The sequence below is a fragment of the Euleptes europaea genome, chromosome 9 (assembly GCF_029931775.1).
Source record: "Euleptes europaea isolate rEulEur1 chromosome 9, rEulEur1.hap1, whole genome shotgun sequence".
NCBI classification, from domain to species: domain Eukaryota; kingdom Metazoa; phylum Chordata; class Lepidosauria; order Squamata; family Sphaerodactylidae; genus Euleptes; species Euleptes europaea.
The window spans coordinates 42,358,154-42,379,735 of record NC_079320.1 but is presented as its reverse complement, the minus strand read 5'-3'; the positions used below and the strand labels follow the sequence as shown (position 1 = coordinate 42,379,735).

General features: G+C 42.1%; 1 protein-coding gene across 1 annotated transcript in view; it reads left to right on the top strand.

The window, feature by feature from the left end:
* Positions 1–21,582, top strand: part of SLC10A7 (solute carrier family 10 member 7) — a 168,316-nt gene that overhangs the window by 95,251 nt on the left and 51,483 nt on the right. Inside the window, exon 6 of the mRNA XM_056855521.1 lies at positions 15,410–15,445. Coding sequence (XP_056711499.1) covers positions 15,410–15,445 — 36 coding nt within the window. The remainder of the gene's footprint in view (positions 1–15,409; positions 15,446–21,582) is intronic.

Sequence of the window (21,582 nt, the reverse complement as noted above, 5' to 3'; positions counted from 1 at the left end):
TGTTTTTGTTGACAAATTAGTACTGAAAGGTCTCAGAACCTATTGTTCTAACTCCTTTTTTTCATTATAACCACCCACTCCCCAAAACCATTCTTGCTTTTTTTTTACATGCAAGGTTTTCCCCCCAGCAAAGACACAGTCAAATGGCAAACCTGTGTTTTTGTTCCTTTTCAGAAATCTCTGACAAGCCCACGCCACTGAGTCCTGCTATAGTGGTACAGCTCTATTCATTATTGATGACTTGGGGCCCGGCAGGCAGCCAAGTGCACAAGCAGCGCGCACACATGGATTATCATGGTGTGAGGTTTATGTTCTGTATTTAGCAACCAAAGATGCTTAATTCCAAGAGAGGGTCTCCAGCCAGCTTAGCCCTGCTACTGTACAGTTTTTCTTAATTTCAGCAGCAAAGGCAGAGCGGCTACATTTCAGTGATCGCTGCACAGACCCATAACTTCATTTTTAAAACTGTTCTTTGAATTACTCAAATCAGTTTAGGATGTGTACCGTCGTGTAAGAGGACAGGAGGTAAGCAGGCTGGAATGAATGGTTCTGATGACTCGCAACCTAATGAGAATCAGTCTTGGTTTCTAACAATGTCAAGTATGAGCCTCAGATGGAAGAATGGTTGTTTTGGGCTCCCAGAGGGACTTGAGGCCAGGAACTTATTTTCTGTGTGACCACTTTTGGAAAAGGTAAGACTGTAAAGCATAAAGAAACTGAGATTATTTCTGAAGTATTTAGCAACAGGTTGGCTTACTTCCTTCGTGTGTGTATTTGTAGTGAAATCTTTGCCCCATTGAAGCCCACAGTAATGGACCACCTAACTGAAAGACAAATGCAGAGGATAGCTGCTGCAACAAATCAAGAACCCAACTTTGACCCGACAAGCATTTAGGGAATGCATTACAGGACCAAATAACATTGTTTTGGGCTTGACCTCCAGTGCAGGATTTGCCATCAAGGGCCAACAATACCCTTCAGCTCTCTGATAGACTAATACATTTGACATTAAAAATCGCGGTCTTCAGAAACCAGTGGAAGAACATTTCACTCTACCTGGACACTCCGTTTCTGACCAGAGAATCACAATTATAGTATAACTCGTGCATAGTCTTCCTGATTAAATTTGAATTTTACATTGTATTTCTCTCTGTGCTTCTTGCTTTTCATGGCTTCTTTACCCTGCTGTGGTTTCTTTCTTTCTTTGTTTTCAAACCACTTTCAAAGTGAGAATTGTCTTACTGCATCTGAAGAAGTGGACTCTCATCCACAAAAGCTTATACTAGAAGAAAATGGTGTTAGCCTTTGAGGTGCTGCCAGGCTCCTGTTTATTTTCGGGGCAGCAGATTAAAGCAGCTATTCCTCTGCTCAGCGGAGTGGTAGGATAGGGTAGGATCCATCCCATTAAGTATAGTTTAATAATCAAATGAATGGAATGGCTACTTCAGTTCTCTGTTGGCTTTCAAAGGTAGGCTTATTTAAGTGGTAAATTCTCTCATATTGAAATTAGTAAGACTTAAAAGGGTTGTGCTCAGAGTGCATTGATAACTTCATATAAAAGAAAATAAATATTCCCACTGAATATTTTAAAATGTTTACCTGGTGAAAGTTTCCTTAAAATTAAGAATGGAAAGGCTCTTACTCTGTGGGGAACAGGAGGTGACATACTGTGAATGTATGCCTTTTTATGTAGACATTTAAACATGAAAATACATATTTCTTGTATTTAACAAATTGAAGCCTGCAGTAAGTAATCTTCACTCTAGTTAAACAAAGATAAAAATGAAGGCTTTGTGAGTCTAAATTAGAAAGGAAATGGAATGGCTGTTTGCTTAGAAAAGTTGATTGCAAAAGGCTGGTAGCTGTGTTAGTCTGTCGTAGCAAAATAAAACAAAATCTAGTGGCACCTTGAAGTCTAACAGCATTTATTTTAACATGAGCTTCGTCAAATAGATATGTAATGGAAAACAGTTCTAGGGAATTTTTATGGGGCAGGTGCGGGGGAAGGGGGTCAAAGCTTGGGTGAATTGGGAGAAAAGCTGTCTTTTCTAGTTTTAATGCCATTCTAGAAGTGGGCAATGTTTCAATTTCCAGTAAAAGAATACATGCCAAAATTAATTGTTTTTCCACGGTGTATTATTTCCATTTCTTCTACTTGGCTTTGTCACCATTTGGAAACAATCCAACATCTTAACGTGTATTTCCGAATGAGGGCTCAACAGCATAATAAAACTTCAGTTTAGGCAGAGGGCCTCTCTTTTTAAAAAGTGATGTAGCGCCACCTAGTGTAGAGAGCCTTGTAATTTTGGACATAATTTTCTATTCCTGAGGATGCCATACAATTAATTGGAAGATTGGAGAAGGGTTAAGCTAAACCGGCAGCACATACAGGACCCCGATCCTACATCTTTATTCCAGGTATCAGGCTGCAACACTCAGGTAGTACCAGAGCCCTAACATGCAGGGTTGACATGTTTGTTGGTATTAGGGTTGCCAACTGCCAGGTAGTGATATAAGGTAGTTGAAATCCAAAGAAAAACTTCTCAGTACACAGCCACTGAACACTGAATATGTACAGTTTTAGCAATATATTTGTTTGCTCTAGCAATACTATATAACCATCAACATATACAGAAAAACTTGATAGTTACAATTCTGTATAAATATGGAACTTGTTTAGCAATATTTCTAATACAATTGTATGCTTAAACAATAGTTCACATCCATTGATTACTAGAATCCCCCAGGGAAGTGTCTATACATCCAGCAGTAAATATCTTTGCAATAGTAGAAATACAGGATTGCAATAGAAGATGCTCTCAACGCCGCGGTCTGCTGGTATGTAGTTGAGTGCATATAGTTCTGGGTCAGCTGATCACTGCTGACCAATCAGGTTATTAGAATCTCGTTACTGCTGGAAAAGCTAGCGTGCCACTTATTAGCGTGCCGCTTGCCAAAAACGCTGTGTGTTGCCCATGGTATCAAAACACCGAACTTGTTGATGTTAACAGATGTTACAAGATTCCGGTAATATCTTGTTTCACGTTGAGGTTGCTTCATCAGACTGTGTAGTTACTTCTGGCTGCAATCTTGCAGTCTTGACTAGGAGTCATTCTTATGAGCTGCAAGATTGCAGCCACAGCCAGAAGTAACTACACAGTCTGATGAAGCAACCTCAACGTGAAACAAGATATTACCGGAATCTTGTAACATCTATTAACATCAACAAGTTCTTTGTTTTGATACCATCGGCAACACATAGCATTTTTGGCAAGTGGCACGCTAACAAGCGGCACGCTAGCTTTTCCAGCAGTAACGAGATTCTAATAACCTGATTGGTCAGTAGTGACCCGGAACTATATGCACTCAACTACATACCAGCAGACTGCGGCTTTGAGAGCATCTTCTATTGCAATCCTGTATTTCTACTATTGCAAAGATATTTACTGCTGGATGTATAGACACTTCCCTGGGGGATTCTAGTAATCAATGGATGTGAACTATTGTTTAAGCATACAATTGTAGTCCCTCCACCCCCTTATCCAGATCATTTATAAAAATATTGAAAAGTACCGGGCTCAGAACTGAACCCTGTGGCACCCCACTGGACACCTCTTTCCATTCAGATGAAATGCCATTGAGAACTACTCTATGAGTGAGGTTCTCCAACCAGTTCCCTATCCACCTAACTATCCTAGGGTCCAGTCCACACACAGTCCTCTAGCTTACCTATCAGAACATCATGGGGAACTCTGGAAAACCTTTACTGAAATCCAGATAAACAACATTGACAGCATCCCCTTGATCCAGTAAGCTCGTCACTCGATCAAAGAAGGAAACGAGGTTGGTCTGGCAGGACCGGTTGGGGACAAATCTGTGCTGATTTCCCCAGATCACCAAGTTGTCCTTCAGGTGCTAGCAGATTGATCCTTTTTTAATCTGTGGAACTGTAATTATTTCTAGAGTAAACAGACTTTTAATGCTGTCTATTAGAAAGGTGCACAAAGAAATGTGCAACATGGTTAGGAAAACAAAGATGAAATGTATAAGGGAGAAGAAAAGAACAGAAAGAAACACAATGATTACCAAGAAGGCTGTCTACATGACAGAGGAATGTATGAATGAAAGGCAAGTGGGGAGGGCCGTCTCCTGTATTGAAGTTAATGGGACAATTCCCTTTTATCTTTTTTCTCTCTTACTTGATACACAAAACAGAGAGAATCCTCTGTAAAGGGGGTGGTTAATGTGATCCACGTCTAAGCATCACTTTGAGTGGAAGGCAGCATTGACTGTATCTTATCCAGTGGGAACAAGAGGACACTGTAACATCAGAAGTGTTTCATTAGATGGGCTATGTATGACCATGAATTTCAGACCTATGTTCTGATGACTGGTCATGTGAGCCAGTCTGTACTCCCCATTTGTTTCCTATGTGCGTAGTTCAACATGCTTCTACATGACTCCCATTTATTTCAGTGTGGCTGAGATACTTGGAGGATGGTCCCCTAAGACTGTAACAGAACATGATTAAATGCCATTTTCAGAGCAGGCCATCGTGGGACACCTATCTTGATTTTTAAAGTTCAAGTTCCTTTCCAATATATGTGTAAAAGTCCCCCACACAACCGAAGAGAGGATTTTCTAGTGTGTAGAAGATGCCCTCTGCTGGAAAAGAGGGCTTCTCACTTGTGTCTGTGCATACCCAGCTCTGTGTTCAATCTGTGTACATATATATAATGCTCAGCATTTAGAAAACCACTTCTCTCTTATCTGAACTAAACACTTGAACAGTATATAATTTTTATCCTTCCCCACTGCCAACATTTGTCTCTTCTGTTGCACTGACTGATTTTAAAATACAATGTATTTATGCATTAAGTAGTATGCACAGCAATACAGTCCTTGAGTTTCATCTGCTGGGTAGCATAAGGTCATTACTAAATCTCCTTGTACTGGCAGAGCATGACACTATGTCAGTGGAAGAAATTATATTGCTATAGCAAAACTCTTGTACATGTAGGAAGCTACCACTGGCTTACCTTTACCGCCCCAGGCGTCTGTCCCATCCCTGGGGCATAACTTCACTCTACATTACTTTGCCCCAGGTCCAGAGAACTAGTGGTATAGAAACGAGAATTTAGGCGATGTGGCACTCTGTGAAACTATAAAGACACTTAATAGCAAGGAATGAGGGAAAACATATAAAGGGCAGATTAAAAAACTCTTCCCAGAATCCTTACAGGTACCTGGCTTTGGGTCTTCAGACACAAATATTCATTGGGAATCTCAAATCCACTGTTGCATTTGGGGACGTGAGGCCAAGCATCTCTCAGAGGTAAGCCAGGAAAAGGAGCTCACTAGGGATGGGGAGACCCTGCCTCAAGGCAAAACTCTGGAATATTTCCCATTCTTTCTTCCAGGAAAGGAGAATCCCAAAGCAACTCTCTGCAGTTGATGGGTGAGCATTGCTTCAGTGGTTATGTTACCATCTCCAATAGGTGTGTGTGTTAAGTGCCATCAAGTCGCTTCCGACTCATGGCGACCCTCTCCAATAGGTACATCTTCAAATATTGATATTGGGTGAGGCAAGGGGTCTGAGTACCTGTGGTGGAGCTGGGATTAGGCTAGGAGATATGGCATGGAAGAGTGCCCAGGTGGGAGCATCCTTTCTGTCAGTCGCCTCCCAACAACACTTAAGGAGCACCTTGCTGCTCCTGGGATTGTTGTTACCCATTTCTTTTTCTTTTTCTTTCTTTTTTTGTCTCGCTTTAGGCAACTAGGCCAACATCCAGCATGTGCAGAAGCAAAGATGTTTCTCATTCCCAATGCCCTGCAGGATGATACACAAGGCCTACAGTAGCATCAGTTCTCAGGGTGAATCCACCTTGTTGTTGCAGATCTCTTGTGCCTTTCCAGATCCTATAATAGACATAAATGTAACTGGTGCAGCCATATCCAGTGAGTAGACGTGGCGGTGAACAAGGCAACTCAGGAACTTTTGCGAGAACAAAAAAGTTGGCCATCTCCATTAATTGGTGGTGGTGTCAGAACTTACTCAACACTTGACCATGTTCAATAAAAACACTGTTTCAGCTGTGTCCCTCTTCTTACGATAGGTGGAGGAACTTTTTGCCCTGTTTGTTATCAACCTCTGCTGTTTTCAGGATGGGACCCACGGGGGGTCTCCAGGGGGGTCTCAAGGGCTGACCATTTGCATCTTGAGCATGTTCTTACCGCTGGAGCACTAGCAAGCATGATGCTGATTCCTGCTCATTGTCTTGATAATTTCCCCTTCCCCCCCCACAGCCCCCATGCTGCTGCAATAAGTTAGCAAGTTGGACTGTGTGAAAGTTGCTCACGGGGTATGTGTGTATAATGATGCACTAAGAGTCAGTACAGTGTGGTGTAGGGGTTACATTCTCAAACGAAGGAGATGTGGGTACAATGCTCCACTCTGCCGTGAAGCACCCTGCTTGATCTTGGGGACAACCACCCTTGCCCATCCTAATCTACCTCACAAGGCTAAAAAGTCAGGCTAAAAAAATGGAAAGGCCCTAAGTCACTCTGAGAAAGACTGAGAAAACTGTCAGCTATGGGCAAGCAACCAAATGCTTGTGGGAAGGAGGAAATGGCAAGCATCCTGGGTATTTCAACTGCCAGGGTGAGGCCACTGGTCCTTTCACTGCTCACACTGATGGGCTGTCATACCGTAGTGTGTCAAATATTATTTCCCAGCCCTTTCTCCCAGGAAGCCACAGCCAGGTCCCACATTCAGTCCCTGTCTCGTGCTAAGTGTCTGTGCTGCCTCACTGAGCTACAGCTTATAGTTTACGTGGCTCAGTGCATATGAGGTGAGGGATGGGGGAAGAGGGTTTTTCCTGCGGCTGGTGGCGGTACAGTCCCTCAGCTGTACACGCCGGTAACACTGCCTTTTTTCTTTTCCATTCGTGGATTTTAAAAAGCGGCTAGTTTTATTTTTTATATTGGTAACTTGCCATAATTGTAGGGTGCTTTTACTTGGAAACCACCTCGAACAGAACTCTGGAGAAGCAGCATAAAATGTCCTGAATGAATAAATCTGAACCGATTGCAGAACTGTAAGAAGTTTTTTGTGGACGTTTCCTCATCATAACCTGGTCGGGGATTTGAACTTGCCCTCGTTTCCCACTGCTTCGCTCTTTCCCAGTGAGCTAGTGGCCAAGAGATGAACAATGGAAAGATGGAATAAAAAAACACTTTAAACAAAAATAAATAGGGCTGCCTGCCCTGTCCTTACTTCTGTGGTGTGCTTTTTTTTTTTTTGCAAGAACTGCCCCTTGAAAAACCACATTCTTCTCACACAAATACTAATGCAAACAGCCGACTATTGTCTTTAGGGACTCGTTGGCATCCCCGCAGGAACCAAACACTTTTTTAGAAAGGCTCAAAGTTCTGTTTATGAGCCTCCTGATTACTGAGCTATGGAGGTTGTAATTGGGAGGCACTATTGTTTATTCCCGGGTTGTGCATAAGTATGGGTAAGGTAATGTTATCATGGTATTCCTGCTGTTGACGCATGTTGGTTGATGTCTTTCTCTGTGTGGCTGGTGAGGGGGCATTATCAATGTGCGGTACTGGGATTGCTGGTCAGTGGAGTGTCTGCGCCTGGCAACTGAAATTTTTCCCAAGGTCTACTGTATTTTGTAAATGGTAGAAACACCAGCCACTTCTGACGCTTAGTGCTAATGTGGTGTTTTACATATGATGTGAGGAGCTGTGTTAATGATCCAATCCATCCTCTTAAGAGGGCTCAAAAGAGGCTCTCTCAGGGGAAAGAAAACCATGAAGTGTCTGATTGAGATGGGATGCCCAGGGCACAATCTCACTGTCCAAAATTAGAGGTGGCAGATTACGTCCCTTCTAATAAAGTAATGGTTGTCTCACAATGGCATTTCTGATTTTATAATCCTGTCATTAAAATGCAAACATGGGGCCTTTTGGAGGGCTTCTGTTACCTTTTGTCACACTTGCCATTCATAATTGACTTGTTTATGCATTTGTGGAATTATTATTTTGCGCAACTTTCTTTTCCTTTGCAACAAAAGGTGTATATTAGTTCAAGATGAGTTCAGATGGCTAATGGTGTTCAGTTCCCAATGCCTTTGTTCACAAATGCTATATTTTATCATAATATTAGTGGAAACGATATACAGACTAGAAGCTCTTCTTTTTCTCATTTGACCTGGAAGACGGTCACCCTAAAAGTGTAAAGAAACACTGACTGTAAATTTCCTAAAGGCTGGAAGTGGTGGGGCCTTTCTAACCTCTTTGACAGAACACTCTACTCCATTGGCGCGATAGATGGAAAAGGTCACAGTCATACCCAAGAGCAACAAACATGTCTGATAGGTGGAACAGGGAGCAAGAATTGATTGGAGGAATGAGATCTGCAAGGGTTCATACAGGGAGAGGCAGTCCTGCAGGTATGTGGAACCCAAATCACAAAGAGCTTTAAAGGCAATCTGCAGCACTTTGAATTCAACTTGTAGGCAATTAGGTAGTCAATGTGGTTGATTAAAAATAGGTGAAATGTGTTTTATAACAGCTAGTGTCAATGTAAAGGTGCGCAGGCACATTTAGGACTAACTGAAGTTTCTGAACTGTCCCCAAGGGCAGCTCCACATAGATGGTACAATTTTGAAGTAACAGTAGCATGTAGTAGCATCCAGGTCAGTAGAGTCCAGAAGGGACGTAAGTGACAGAAGGCACTTTTAACAACTAATCCAATCTCATTTTCTAACAGTAAACTGGGCCCAACATCACCCCCCCCAAAAAAAAACTATTCCCCTACACATGAAAGACCCACCCCATCCAAGATTGGCATATCAACTCCTTCGAAAACCCTGGCCTGCTCAATCAGCGTCGCCTTCAGCTTGTCTGGATTCAGCTTCAGCTTTTAGGCATAGATTCAGAACAGACGCAGCTGCTTTTGGAGGTGTAAAGTGCAATCCTAAGCAGAGAGACACCCTTCAAAGGCCTATGGGAAACTCCCTCTAGCAGCTATGTATTCACTCTCTCACCAAGAGCACTTTCCCTCGGCATGACTTAATCAAGTTAGAAGAGCAGGGATCCACTTTGCTCGTGGTGGCATACACAGACTCTGTTAGAAGATCAGCCTGGGGCTTCCACAAGTGGTTACTTCTGATACAGGATTTGATAACCAAGCCAGACTGGATAAGATATTTTTATCAGCAGGAGAACCTTGCAGAATCATAACATCAAAAGGCCAAACGCATTTTGTCAAGGTGGTCAGATATAAGTGCCAACAGATCACAAACTATTTTAGGAAATTCCACTGATGCAATGGTGGCATAGGGAGGAAAGAAGTTTTATTTCCTGCTGTCACCACCATCTCATAGACCTGCAAATGGGATCTTTGGCATGCTCTGTCTGATTTGGGTGAGTCTTCTACCAAAAACACCCAATCTCCCAATTGCCTAATAAACCAAGGGACAGGAGCCTTCTTAAAGGGAGTAACCCTCTATATAGCCATGCAGTAGTAGGAATGCATCCTCTCTCCCTTGCTTCCCTATCTGTAATGGTTGTTCTCTCAGTGGCAGCTGATCTTTCCTCAGTAGGCAAAATGGACAAACTCCCCTTCTCCTGAATGCTCAAGGAGGATTCAGCGCTGCCAGACAGAGCATGAAAATACAAGCCAGGAAGGTATGGTTAGGTAGCTGGCCCTGCAGAAATTGAGTGCATGTGTAGCAAAAGCTTTTTCCTTTCTTGAAGCACCATGCAAATCAAGGAGTACTGTGTTTTTTTGGAGAAAACTCTTTTTCTGCTTGTAATGGTTGCTGGGGGAAGTTAGCAGCAGAGGCAGTCAATGCTGCATCCAGAGTGGTGCTTGACTGCTCATTTTTGTTAAGAGCGTAACATGTGAACTGACCCTTTAGTTAGATTGTGATTTGCAGAGCTGTTGCTCTGCAGGTGTATTGTAGTAGATTTGTGGCTCTAAGTGATAAAAAGGATTGCAGCCTTAGACTTGGATTTTCAGACTCTGATGCCATATTCCTAATCCGCATCAATATATTAAATTCTCAACATAACTAAATCTGTACATATTAAATCTGAAGATTGGAGCAGTGAGTAGACAAGGCAGATCTTTGTACAAACCTGAGAAAGCCCAAGGTTTGCAGAAAATCTCAAATGTTAAAAATAAAAATTGGGGGTTAACCCCCCCCCACACACACACACACACAAATAATAGAAGCAACGCATAGTTTTAAGAAATGAATACTGTATCAATACAGTATTGCCAGTCTTCAAACCTTGGTTTCTGTCAGTAAAAAGCAGTGGGAGGGGGAGGGAGGCAGGGTTATGGCTAAGGTTACTGTGAAGGTAGGTTGGCTGATGGGTAGGAAGGAGAGAAGGAAAGAAGAGCAGTCAAGTTTAAAGGGGAGAGGCTATAATGTCTTTCATGAAAGAGGAAATAATGGGGATGGGGAAATGAGATGCCCTCCGCAAGTCCTTGCAGGTCCTCCACTTATTCATTCTATTCCTTGGTTAATATTTATATTTAATTTTTTTTCATATTATTTTCCCCCACAATCTGTTTCAGCAGGTTATAAATACATAGTACTATTATGAAAAACCAAACATCTTTCTGTTCCCAAGCTAAATTAGTATTGGAATCCTACAGTAAGGAGTTAGTTTTATCTTCTAGCTAACATATAAAATCTATCCCTTTGGTGCTAGTTTTCCTTGTAGAAAAGCATAGCCGACTTTCTGAAATATGACATGTTAGATGATCCTTACTGTAAAGAAAAGTGCATTTACAGGTTCCTGATGTGACTGCCTCTATGCAGAATCATTCTTTGTATGAGCGTTTTGGGTCAGGCTGTGATCTCTTTTCCCCCCTTCTCCTTCCCACTAAAATCATTGAAATATATTCTGTCAGTCTTTCACATCAGAGGTGTAAATGGATTTCTTGAAAGTTTTCCTTCCAAATGGTAAAAGGCAATCACTTTACAACTTTGACTCCATTACAGGCTGCACTGCAAAGCTTAACATCCCACCCTAACTTTCTGAATTCTCTGCTGCTCAGTGACCTTGCATACGCAAGGGCAGATGTTCAGCTGGCGCAAAGAAGTGGTTGGCTGCAAGCTCTTTATCTCCATGCGCTGCCTGCTTGACAGCACTTGCACAAAAAGCACAGTAGAGGGAAGAGCAGTCAAGTTTAAGTTTTTTAGAATGGATTTACTTTTACTTGAAGGCATTTGTGTGCCCTGGAGCAGAAAAGAAATGGTCCCTTTGCCTTGTATTGTATCCTCGAGATACCGGCCCTGTAAGGTCATAGATGACATACTGCACCTATATAGTAGTTTCCCCTTTGTGATGAAGGAGGGGCTGTGGCTCAGTGGTAGAGCCTCTGCTTGGCATGCAGAAGGTCCCAGGTTCAATCCCCAGCATCTCCAGTTAAAGGAACCAGGCAAGTAGGTGATGTGAAAGACCTTTACCTGAGACCCTGGAGAGCCGCTGCCGGTCTGAGTAGACAGTACTGACTCTAACGGACTGAGGGTCTGATTCACTATAAGGCAGCTTCATGTGTTCATGTGTTCAAGGAGTCAGTGTATATATGTATTCATAAATGTAATTGTTTATTTCTTTTGATATTGTAGTGTTTCAATTAGGTAATACTAGTATTTGTAGGATTAAAGAGCATACGAAGACTCTCTGATTAACTGTCATTCCTCCACTAGTGATGTGTGCTTTATGGCTTCAGACATAAATAATGGCATTATGTGATACAATTGGGTTCAAAAACATAACTGAGACACATATTTTACACTTAAAGGCATGTCAAAAGATGCGTGCAAGCATGAGACGGTGTATCTAAAATTAGATTTTAGGATAAGCAGAACTTTCAGTTTGTGTTCTAATTTTTGTATCAAAATCCCATACTACCATGTCCCTATAACTTCCCTTGCATTTCAGACCCCATCATACTACAGATAAATGTCATGTCTCCCTAAGAATCTAAGGGAAAGGACTGTACTACAAGAGTAAAATTTCCCCCCAGATAATTATTTCTCTTTTGTTTCTATAAATATTTATTCTAATGAAGACATGGACCTCACTCCTGAGTTTATAAAAGTAGACGGAGCTGGCCTGACTTCTTGTATGTGTGAAGAACGATTAGAATTATCCTTTGTGAAGCATTATTCTGATAAATCTGACTATTTGGAAACTGGTGAAACAGGTTACTCATCTCAACCCATTCTTTCCCCAAAGATGGCAGTAAAGGCACGGCCCTGGTATTCAGAGTTAAGGACAAAACATCAATTTCATTTTTCTCTTTATTAAGGCAAAACTGCTTTCTGCTATAAAGGAGACTCTGTTCCAACGACATGTGAAATATAAATATGGAAAAATATGGTTCCTCTTATAAATACAGGAAGAAGAAGAAGAGTTTTTATGTGCCGACTTTCTCTACCGCTTAAGGAAGAATCAAACCAACTTACAATCACCTTCCCCACCCCTCCCCACAACAGACACCCTGTGAGGTGGGCGGGGTTGAGAGAGTGTGACTAGCCCAAGATCACGCAGCTGGCTTCATGTGTAGGAGTGGGGAAACAAATCCAGTTCACCAGATTAGCCTCCGCCGCTCACATGGAGGAGTGGGGAATCCAACCCAGTTCTCCAGATCAGAGTCCACCACTCCAAACTACCGCTGTTAACCACTACACCACGCTGTATTGTAAATTTGCCGCCTTTCTGTGGTTGAGTGTGGTTTTGGAACTTAAGAAGAAGAAAAAGAACAGTTGGTTTTTAATATGCCGACTTTCTCTACTTTTTAAGGAGAATCAAACCGGCTTCCAATCACCTTCCTTTCCCCTCCCCACAACAGACACCCTGTGAGGTAGGTGAGGCTGAGAGAGGTCTACGAGAGCTGTGACTAGCCCAAGGTGGCTTCATGTGTAGGAGTGGGGAAACCAACCCGGTTCACCAGATTAGAGTCCGCTGCTCATGTAGAGGAGTGGGGGAATCAAACCCGGTTCTCCAGATTAGAATCCACTGCTCATAACCACTACACCACACGTTTCCTTTTAATAGCTACAGCTGTTTCAGTTAATGGGCCTGGAAGAGTGGCACCTAAGATAAGTGCTTGGGAGATTGTATTTTTGAAGCTGCACTGACTGAAGGTGAAACGACTTGGCATGCAGATAGAGGTAGTCTATCTCTGAGGCTCTTAATTGTGGAGTCATGGCAGATCTGCTGTCTTGTGGGAGTGCCGCTTTCTCCTTGTTTACGCTTGGCTTATGTATTTGTGAGTAAAACAAAATGTGCCAAGAATGCTATAAGTCTCTTCTCCAATGCCCTCTCATCCAAAAGACATGAAACCCAGAGAGCATGGAGGTATATGGAATATTATTCAGAACAGGCTGAGCATGCACCACTGCCAAAGTTTTGGAAAACGTTATTCTCCAGCCTTCCCCTTCCCCTTTAAAGAAGCTCACTTGTTATCTGCTGTTTATCCCCTTTCAAACTCTGGTAGTGTAAGATTTAAATTTTGGTTGCTAGAATTAGGCTGTTGTATGGTGGTATTTTTAAAAATCTTTGTTACACTGTATTAATTTCCTTCCAACTACTGTTTTCTGTACATTTTATTTGCTCTTGAAAGCATAATATTGGCTGCCACCAGGTCTTTGAGGGTAGCGCTGAGTGTAAGAAATCTAGATTTTTCTTCTTTCAGTTTACAGCCGTTCAATATCTGTAGCAGCACACAACATATGTACTTAAGTACAGACCTTGCCTCGCTCTTCCTTCTCAGCAAACCTGCGAATAAAGGTCATGAATATTCCCTTTTTACAAGTGTGGAACCTAAACTGAGAATGACATGTCAAGGCACCCTAGGGAACACAAGGCTGATCAAATCCAGATCAAAGATTGGTGACTATTTTTGCCCTTCTTTAAATTCTTCCCTTTTTAAAAAATTTGAATAGATTTGCTTTCTAAAAAAATACAGAGGGAGATTCCTAACAAATATTTGGGGGAAAATAACATCAGTTATGAATAGGCTACATAAGGTTTGTGAATTAATATGCATTAAGTAGCAGACTATTTTATTAATTTATGATAAAGTATTGAAGTATGAAAGAATGGGTGAAGTGAGAATTGCCATTTGCTGTTATGAATTTGATGCTTGTCATGTTATCTCCCAGTCCTAGAACCTTGCCTTTAAGTTTTGTCTTCATGAGACTTAAGATCTTGTCTTACGCCCAATGATCATCCGAAACCTCTTTGCTGTCACAGAAGAAAACAAATCTTTTGCCTCTCTTTGCTTGGGGGCTGTGGAGAGCTGAAGTGGTCCTGTGTGACTGAATTAGATGAAAGACTTTCCTTCCCACCACGGAGACATGGAGTCTAATCAAGTGAAATGAGTTCTGAGATCTCAGCTCACTTCCTAGGGGATATCAGTTTACATTACAAAATCACATGACTCCGAATTCATCAGTGTTGATGCAGACTTTACTCAGGAGAGGGCCACCGCTCAGAGAGCATGATCATAAACCACCCGTCCCCTCTGCAGAAGAGGACATTTATTAAGCAGCATGGGTGGGAAGGGTATATAAGGAGCTGACCTGCATATTTATGAAGTATGTGTGAAGGGAAAGGGGGTTGTCAAACTCAAAAGTGGGAAAACGGTGCAAGAAGAGATCGCTTATACTAGGGGTGGGGTACGTCAGGCCCGGGGGCCTTATAAGGCCCGCGAAATCATTTGGTCTGGCCCTCCATGGGTCCTGGCTTATCTCTAGTTGAGAAGGATGCTGCCCTGCCTGAATCTCTTGGGCCCAGCTGGGGACGGCAGAGCTCAAAAGCAAGTCGCTCTACGTGGCAGACACTTCGAGCCATCTCCGGTCATGCCTCTTGGCTAAATGTTTGACCAAATATAGCAGGCTAATTCTTAAGTTGATAATTTTGTATGGCGTGCAAATGATGTCATAAATATCCAAATGGCCCTTGGCAGAAAAAATTAAGGGTATAAGCCCCTGGCTTATACCCTTAATTGAAGTGAATCGAGATCCTTCTCCACTCTTAAACCTACATGTGAAGATAGAGCTGAGCTTTCCTTGTTCACAAAGATTTCAGCAGATTAAAAGCACTAATTTGCCTCATGTAAGAACTGACCACACACACACACACACACCAATTTTTGGTTTTGAATGTGCTGAAAATCTTTATCAACAAGGACAGACTGGTATAACATCACAAATAATGGTCTTATGCTACCGATGAAGGGAAATTACTCTGGTATTGAAAGTATATGCGCTAATCCAGTGGACAATCTAATATTATCATGTATTTGGATTTGATTTGGCAAAGATAAAAAAAAATTCAAACTAATAATGTTCTTTATTTCTTCTAGGGTATTGTTATAACTCCTTTGCTCCTGCTGCTTTTTGTGAGTATTTTTAAAATTGATTTTCTTCTTACCAGTTAGCATACTATTTAAGTAGTGTCATATGTGAAAAAGGAGACATTTTGAATGTTCCAGATTGCTATCATTGATCAATGTTTTTGTGGCCAGGATTTGTAACAAGTTCTGTAAAGCAGGCACAAATAAAAATGTTCCACACAATACAATCCCAACTACTTCCTCACTTACTGTGAGCCCAAAGCAAGCATCTGTGACAACATGGCGTATAATTTTTGACATGTTGTTTTTTAGGAGATACATCATCTCATACATAGGGGTAGCAGAGCCATGGTCAACCCTCCTTGCTAGATGGGGCTGCTGTGTTCCAGAGGGAACCTCAAAGGAATGTATAGGAAAATCAGTATTTTCTTCATAGCCAGCACAAAGTTTCTGTAACCCTCTAGCCAGCCATAAGAATATGTATAATTTAGTGCCTATGAATGTTCAGCATTAGAAAAATACAAGCAGTTACCATTAAACTTATAGGCTTGGATCCCATATAGAATTTCCTGACATGCTGCTTGCGGGGGAGGGGGCAGGAGTCCCCCAGAAGTAGCTCGGAGTGGGAGTCAGAGGTCTCCTCTGAGAGATGGAGGATTGGTGAAAATCACATCCCTTCCTTGTCACTATGGAAATTCTAGGCAGGACCCAAGCCATAATCTGTTACCCACTTACAACAAAAATTCTTAACTAAGGGAAGTTCTTCATCTGATATCTCCTTTAAACACATAATGGACTAAAGGAGCTTCCCCCTCCCCCCGGATAAAGGCATAATAGTGTACTTGAAAAATCCACCCTGAGCTGATTCTTTGTCTTGGATAGGCATAGAGGGGTGAAGTTGGAGCACTGGCACTTATGGTGGGGAGCAAAAAAGAAGTTTAAATTCTTTAAACAGAATTTCTACATATTAAAAGGGGTTATTTTCTTTTTGGGGGAAATCAGTTCTTATGTGAGACACGTTAGTGTTCCAGGTGGTCATTGCCCTCACTAACTCTACTCTGCCTGTGACCATGAGAGGCAGCATAGAATCAAAGGAAGTCTTACAAGACCATAGACAGGATGGGCTTTGTCTACCTCAATGCAGTATTATTATGTGATCAGCCCAGTCCACAAGTTACAGAACGCATGCACATTCCATGTACAAGGTATACTTGATTTTTCTTTATACATGTGTTGAGTAATTCTCATATTACATTCAGTGCATGTACAGCTGAACATGTGATTGAAGCCCCACATTTATCCAGGTGCTGGTCAGTCCCCAGTTTCATTTGTAAAGTCACTGAACATTGGCTGTTTCAGGTGTACACATGTGCATGTGCTCAGTGCAACATGTGAACAGGGCTTAAATCCATTGGGGAGGTTACATTTAAAAGGTCTGTGAAACCTTGTAAGTAAGAAAAATTGCTAAAGCTGTCGGGGTCCATTAACCAAAAACACTTGACTGCTCTTAGTATCTCTGTCACTCACCACTACCGCAACCCAAAAATCTTCCCAAAGGGATAGCCCTCCCTATTGCCCTAAATGCCTTTAAATAGCCCTAAATACCTTTAAATAGTGTGTGTTCTGTACTGGCAAAATCTCTTGGCTACTGGCAAAAGCTCTTGACTGTGGAATAAAGAAAAAAAAAACGGGGAAAGGTAGCTTTTAGACCCCACTTTTTGTCTTCTTTCTGGCAGCTCCATCTGTTCCATCTGTGTCTAATACTATTGTATGCCCCTTTCCTTGTTCTCAGTCTTGCCCATCTGCTGCATTCCTGTGCTTCTTCCTCTGTCAAAAGAATTCAGAGTGCATGCAAACATGATTTTCAGAGATTTACTTTTCTCCTAGACACCAGGTTGTGAGCCCCAAGGAAAGCATTTCTATGCAGTTTTGTGAAAGGAAAAATGTTTTGCAGGTTAATAAGGCCGTGGGGGGGAGGGGTTAAGTAGTGCAAGGATGTTGTGGTTCAAAAGCAAAGTTTGCAACCACTGATGAGGCTCTCAACAGAGGACAGCTTCTTACCTGTCCAGTGGCTAATGGGAACTGCTCAGGTTTCTTCTTCAGCAATTGATTCCAAGTATTTCCCTTGAGAAGAGGGCAGTGTTGTTCCCATTAGCCATAAAGTTTGGTGGCAGCCGCTGGTAGATCAGAAGAAATCTAGATTCTCCCTGGTCTCCCAAATTCTTGAAGTGTTCCAAAATATGCCAAGCGCTCTACTGGTTTAGACAAGGATGTCTTAAGTTCTTTGCGTGTGGACTGAGCAAAATAGCACTGTGGAAAATGCTCAGCTTCACACACAGAGGCAGGGGGTGGATATTGGGAACAAAGGAAGGGAGGGCCACTTAACCCCTCCTTAACTGGCTAACTGTTTTCTGTAAATGCCTCCCCACCAGAGTCCATTTTTTTCCTGCAGCTGGAACCCTTCCGGTTTTATAACCCAGCTATAGGAAACAAAATATCTGTTAAGAACATGGGGGCCATTTGCAAGGGAGAATTGCCCGCCAATCCATTGGCCGGCTCAGGAGCGGGGATTGCACGCGTGGACGCACCGACATGATTACGTCACTTCCGGTTTGTGCCCAGAATCGCCACATCGTGATGGGCTCCTTTACCACTCAAACCCCCAAAACACTATAAACCAGAAGTGATGTAATCACATCAGCACAGCCGCACGCACGCAATCCCCGCCCCAGCTCTGTGCCTAAAACCTCCCGCCAGAGAAGAGGGGGGATCTGGCAACCCTAGTTTCCATGGAGAAAATGGCTGCTTTGGAGGGTGTACTCTGGCCCTAGTAGCTACATGGAATGAGGGGCTGACTGGGGCCATAAACAGAGTTGCTCCTTGGCATCCTCTTCCATGCTCTGTGAGGCCCCCTGTTCCTTGGTTTACCATGAAGCGGCCAGGAAGACAACTAGAGCGGCGTTGGCAGAAGACTCAGGATGAATTGGAGCAAGTCATAGAGCCCATTTGCAGGTCTATGAGGTGGCAGTGATGGCAATAAAGAAGACTTTCTTCTCTGCCACCATTGTGTCAGCAGAATCTCATCCAGCTCAATTGTTTAAAGTGGTTCATGAGTTGATAACACCTAAGTCTGACCCTGCCAGCAATGAAAATTTGGCCCTCTGCTGTGAGGTTTTTGCAAGGTTCTTTGCTGGACAAAATCTTTCTCATCCATTCCGGTTTGGAAATCTAGTCGAGTCAGATCTGGTACCTGAGCTGTCAGAAACATTTGCATGATCATTTGTTATGAATAGTTTCAGATTGACCCTGCCTATGAATGCTGACAGGTTCCTTAGGAATGTGAGGGCCACCACTTGTGTTGTGGACCCATGCCCACCCTGACTTTTAAAGACTTGCCAGGAAAAGGTATTGGAGCCATTGGTAGAAATTGTCAATTCTTCCCTGAACAAGAGGGCTCTCCTTAGACCTTTGAAAGAGGCAGTTATTAGAACTTTGTTCAAAAAACCTTCATTGGCTAGGCATGAGGTGGCCAATTCAGGCCAGTCTTCAATTTACTTTTTCTAGGGAAGGTGATAGAGCATATGGTGGCAGAACAGCTCTGGGGTTTCCTGGATGACACATCTGCCCTTGATCTATTTCAATCTGGGTTCATATTCTGGCTTGAATATAGAATTGGTATTAAGGGTGCTGTCCTTTGGCGGTTTCACTATTTTTGGTCTGACCAGACACAAAGCGTCTCCACCAGAGGTGTAGAACTGGGAGGAATTTATCTTGTGGAGTGCCACAGGGTTCTTCTCTCACCAACACTTTTTAATATTATATATATGATACCGCTGAGTGAGATTGTCTGGAGCTTTGGATTGGGTGTCATCAATATGCAGATGACGCCTAGCTCTGTATTTCATTATCCAAGCCCCCAGAAGCGGCCATCTTAGTTCTGAACCAGCGCTTTGATGCTGTGGTCAGATGGCTAAGGCAGAACAAACTGAAGCTGAATCCAGACAAGACAGAGGTAATGCTGGTTTTTAAGTCTGATACCCCAGTGGGAATGAATCCACCTGCCCTAGATGGAGCAACATTGGCTTTTTCAAAGCAGGTGAAGAGCTTGGGGGTGCTCATGGACCATAGCTTGCTGTTTGAAAAGCAGGTTGGCATGGTGGCCAGGAGCATCTTCTATCAGCTGCATCTGATTTGTGAATTCTCTTGTTACCTAGACTCAGCCTGTCAGGCCATGCTGGTCCATGTTTCTGTAACCTCATGGTTGGATTATTGCAACTATGCGTAGAACTGCCCTTGAAGACAACCCAGAAACAACAACTGGTCCAGAATGCAGCAGCCTGACTATTGTCAGGGGCTAGCTACCAGGAATTTTAGTTACCCACGTTGAAAAGCTACGTTGGCTGCCAGACTGTTTCTGAGTTCAATTCAAGGTGCTGATTTTAATCTTTAAAGCCCTTCACGACCCGGGCCTTTTCCATTTTGGCTCTGGCTCTGTGGAACAGGATCCCTGAAAAGGTGAGGGAGGCTTCATCCTTGGAGACCTTCCGGAGATGCTGCAAGGCCCACCTGTTTGCCGGGGCTTTTGAGAAGGTTTGAACAACAGGCATATTTTAAGGGGGTGGGGGAGGAGAGATTTGGGGTTTGCTACTTTATTTGTGGTTTTAACAAAAAAAAACCCATTTCTAACTATTATTGTAAGCCACCTTGAACCCCAAGGAGAGGTACAATATAAATGTTTTAATTAATAAATAAATTAATAAATCACACCCCACTGAGGTCTCTTCACTCCCTCCCCCAAAGCTCTATCCCCAAAGCTCTGGGAAATTCACAAGTGGAGTTAGCAACTCTAGTTATTACAGATGTCCTTAATAGGTGCTGAATTGATTCAATTAAGGGCTAACAGATGGTTGTTAGAGTGTCTTCCTAAAGATTTTGGTCACCCAGCTATCCTTTCCTTCTTGTGAGAAGAACAGGGTGTCCTGAATATCTACACTGTGTAAGGAAAGAGAATGTTGTAATAAGGAAACTGATATTTATGATAGGAAGAAGAGAAAAGGTATAGAGATGTGATAATTGTTTATAAAAAAATTGCGTCAATTTTCATGGTTCTTTAAAAAATTGTTTTTATCTTACTAGCCAGAAGATATAGCATAAATATTTTGTTTCCTGTTCTGTACTGTTTTCTAAAGCTTCCAAAGCAGCAGCAATAATGCTTATATTAATCTACATGTATAATTTACTGAGACAAGAATTTTTCCCTCTAGATAGCATTACAGTTATTGATCAGAGTTTACATTTTGCCCCATTTGCACAAAATTAATTACTGACAGCATTTAATAGTTTGAACATCTTTATTTTTTCAAATGCTTGTTCATGTAAAATGAGTAATATTAACCAAGTTGTTAAAGAAATGTTGAAGTACACAAAGGGAAGAGCGAACATTTATAATGAATTATGCATTTTGCATAAATAATGTATTGTCTTAAATGAGTGGTATTAAATGTAAGACAGTTTTATTTTTGAAAAATAATATTGTGACTGAACTTAACATTGAATTAATTCCCTTTAAGAAAAAAATATTCAAGATTCCTATTATCTTAAAGATGGATATATTTTGGGGGACTTCAGCTAATTGTACCCTCAGTTAACAAGCAGCATCTTTCAATTTTTTATGATTTAAACTTTCTTTGGTCCTTCCTAATAAACTACATTAAAGCTCAGCCATGTTTCAATTTTTGTTTGGGCATAATGAACATGTTGTGGACCCAAGGAAGGTCTTACAGTTGTCTGATGGTTGAAGGGTAAACAGCTGCACTTTGAAATACTGTTTTGGTTTTTTGCCATCAAGTCACAGGTGACCCCATAGGGTTTTTCAAGACAAGAGATTTACAGAGGTGGTTTGTCATTGCCTGCCGCTGTGTCGCAATCCTGGACTTCGGGGGGAGGATAAAAGAAGGTCCCCAACTCTCACTCGGTCAGTTGTGAGATTGGAGCCAGTAGTGGGAGCTCATTGTGGAGTTGGGGACCCAGCAGCTGGACCACATCTGAGATTCTTGGGGCTAACTTTATACCATAAAAGTGTACAGAAAGAAGGAGAAATAAGATGCTTTCTCAGAGCAGATTGGACTGCAGTGAAAAGATTCAAAATCTGATTGGTTGATCAGTGAGGTAACAAGGAGAGG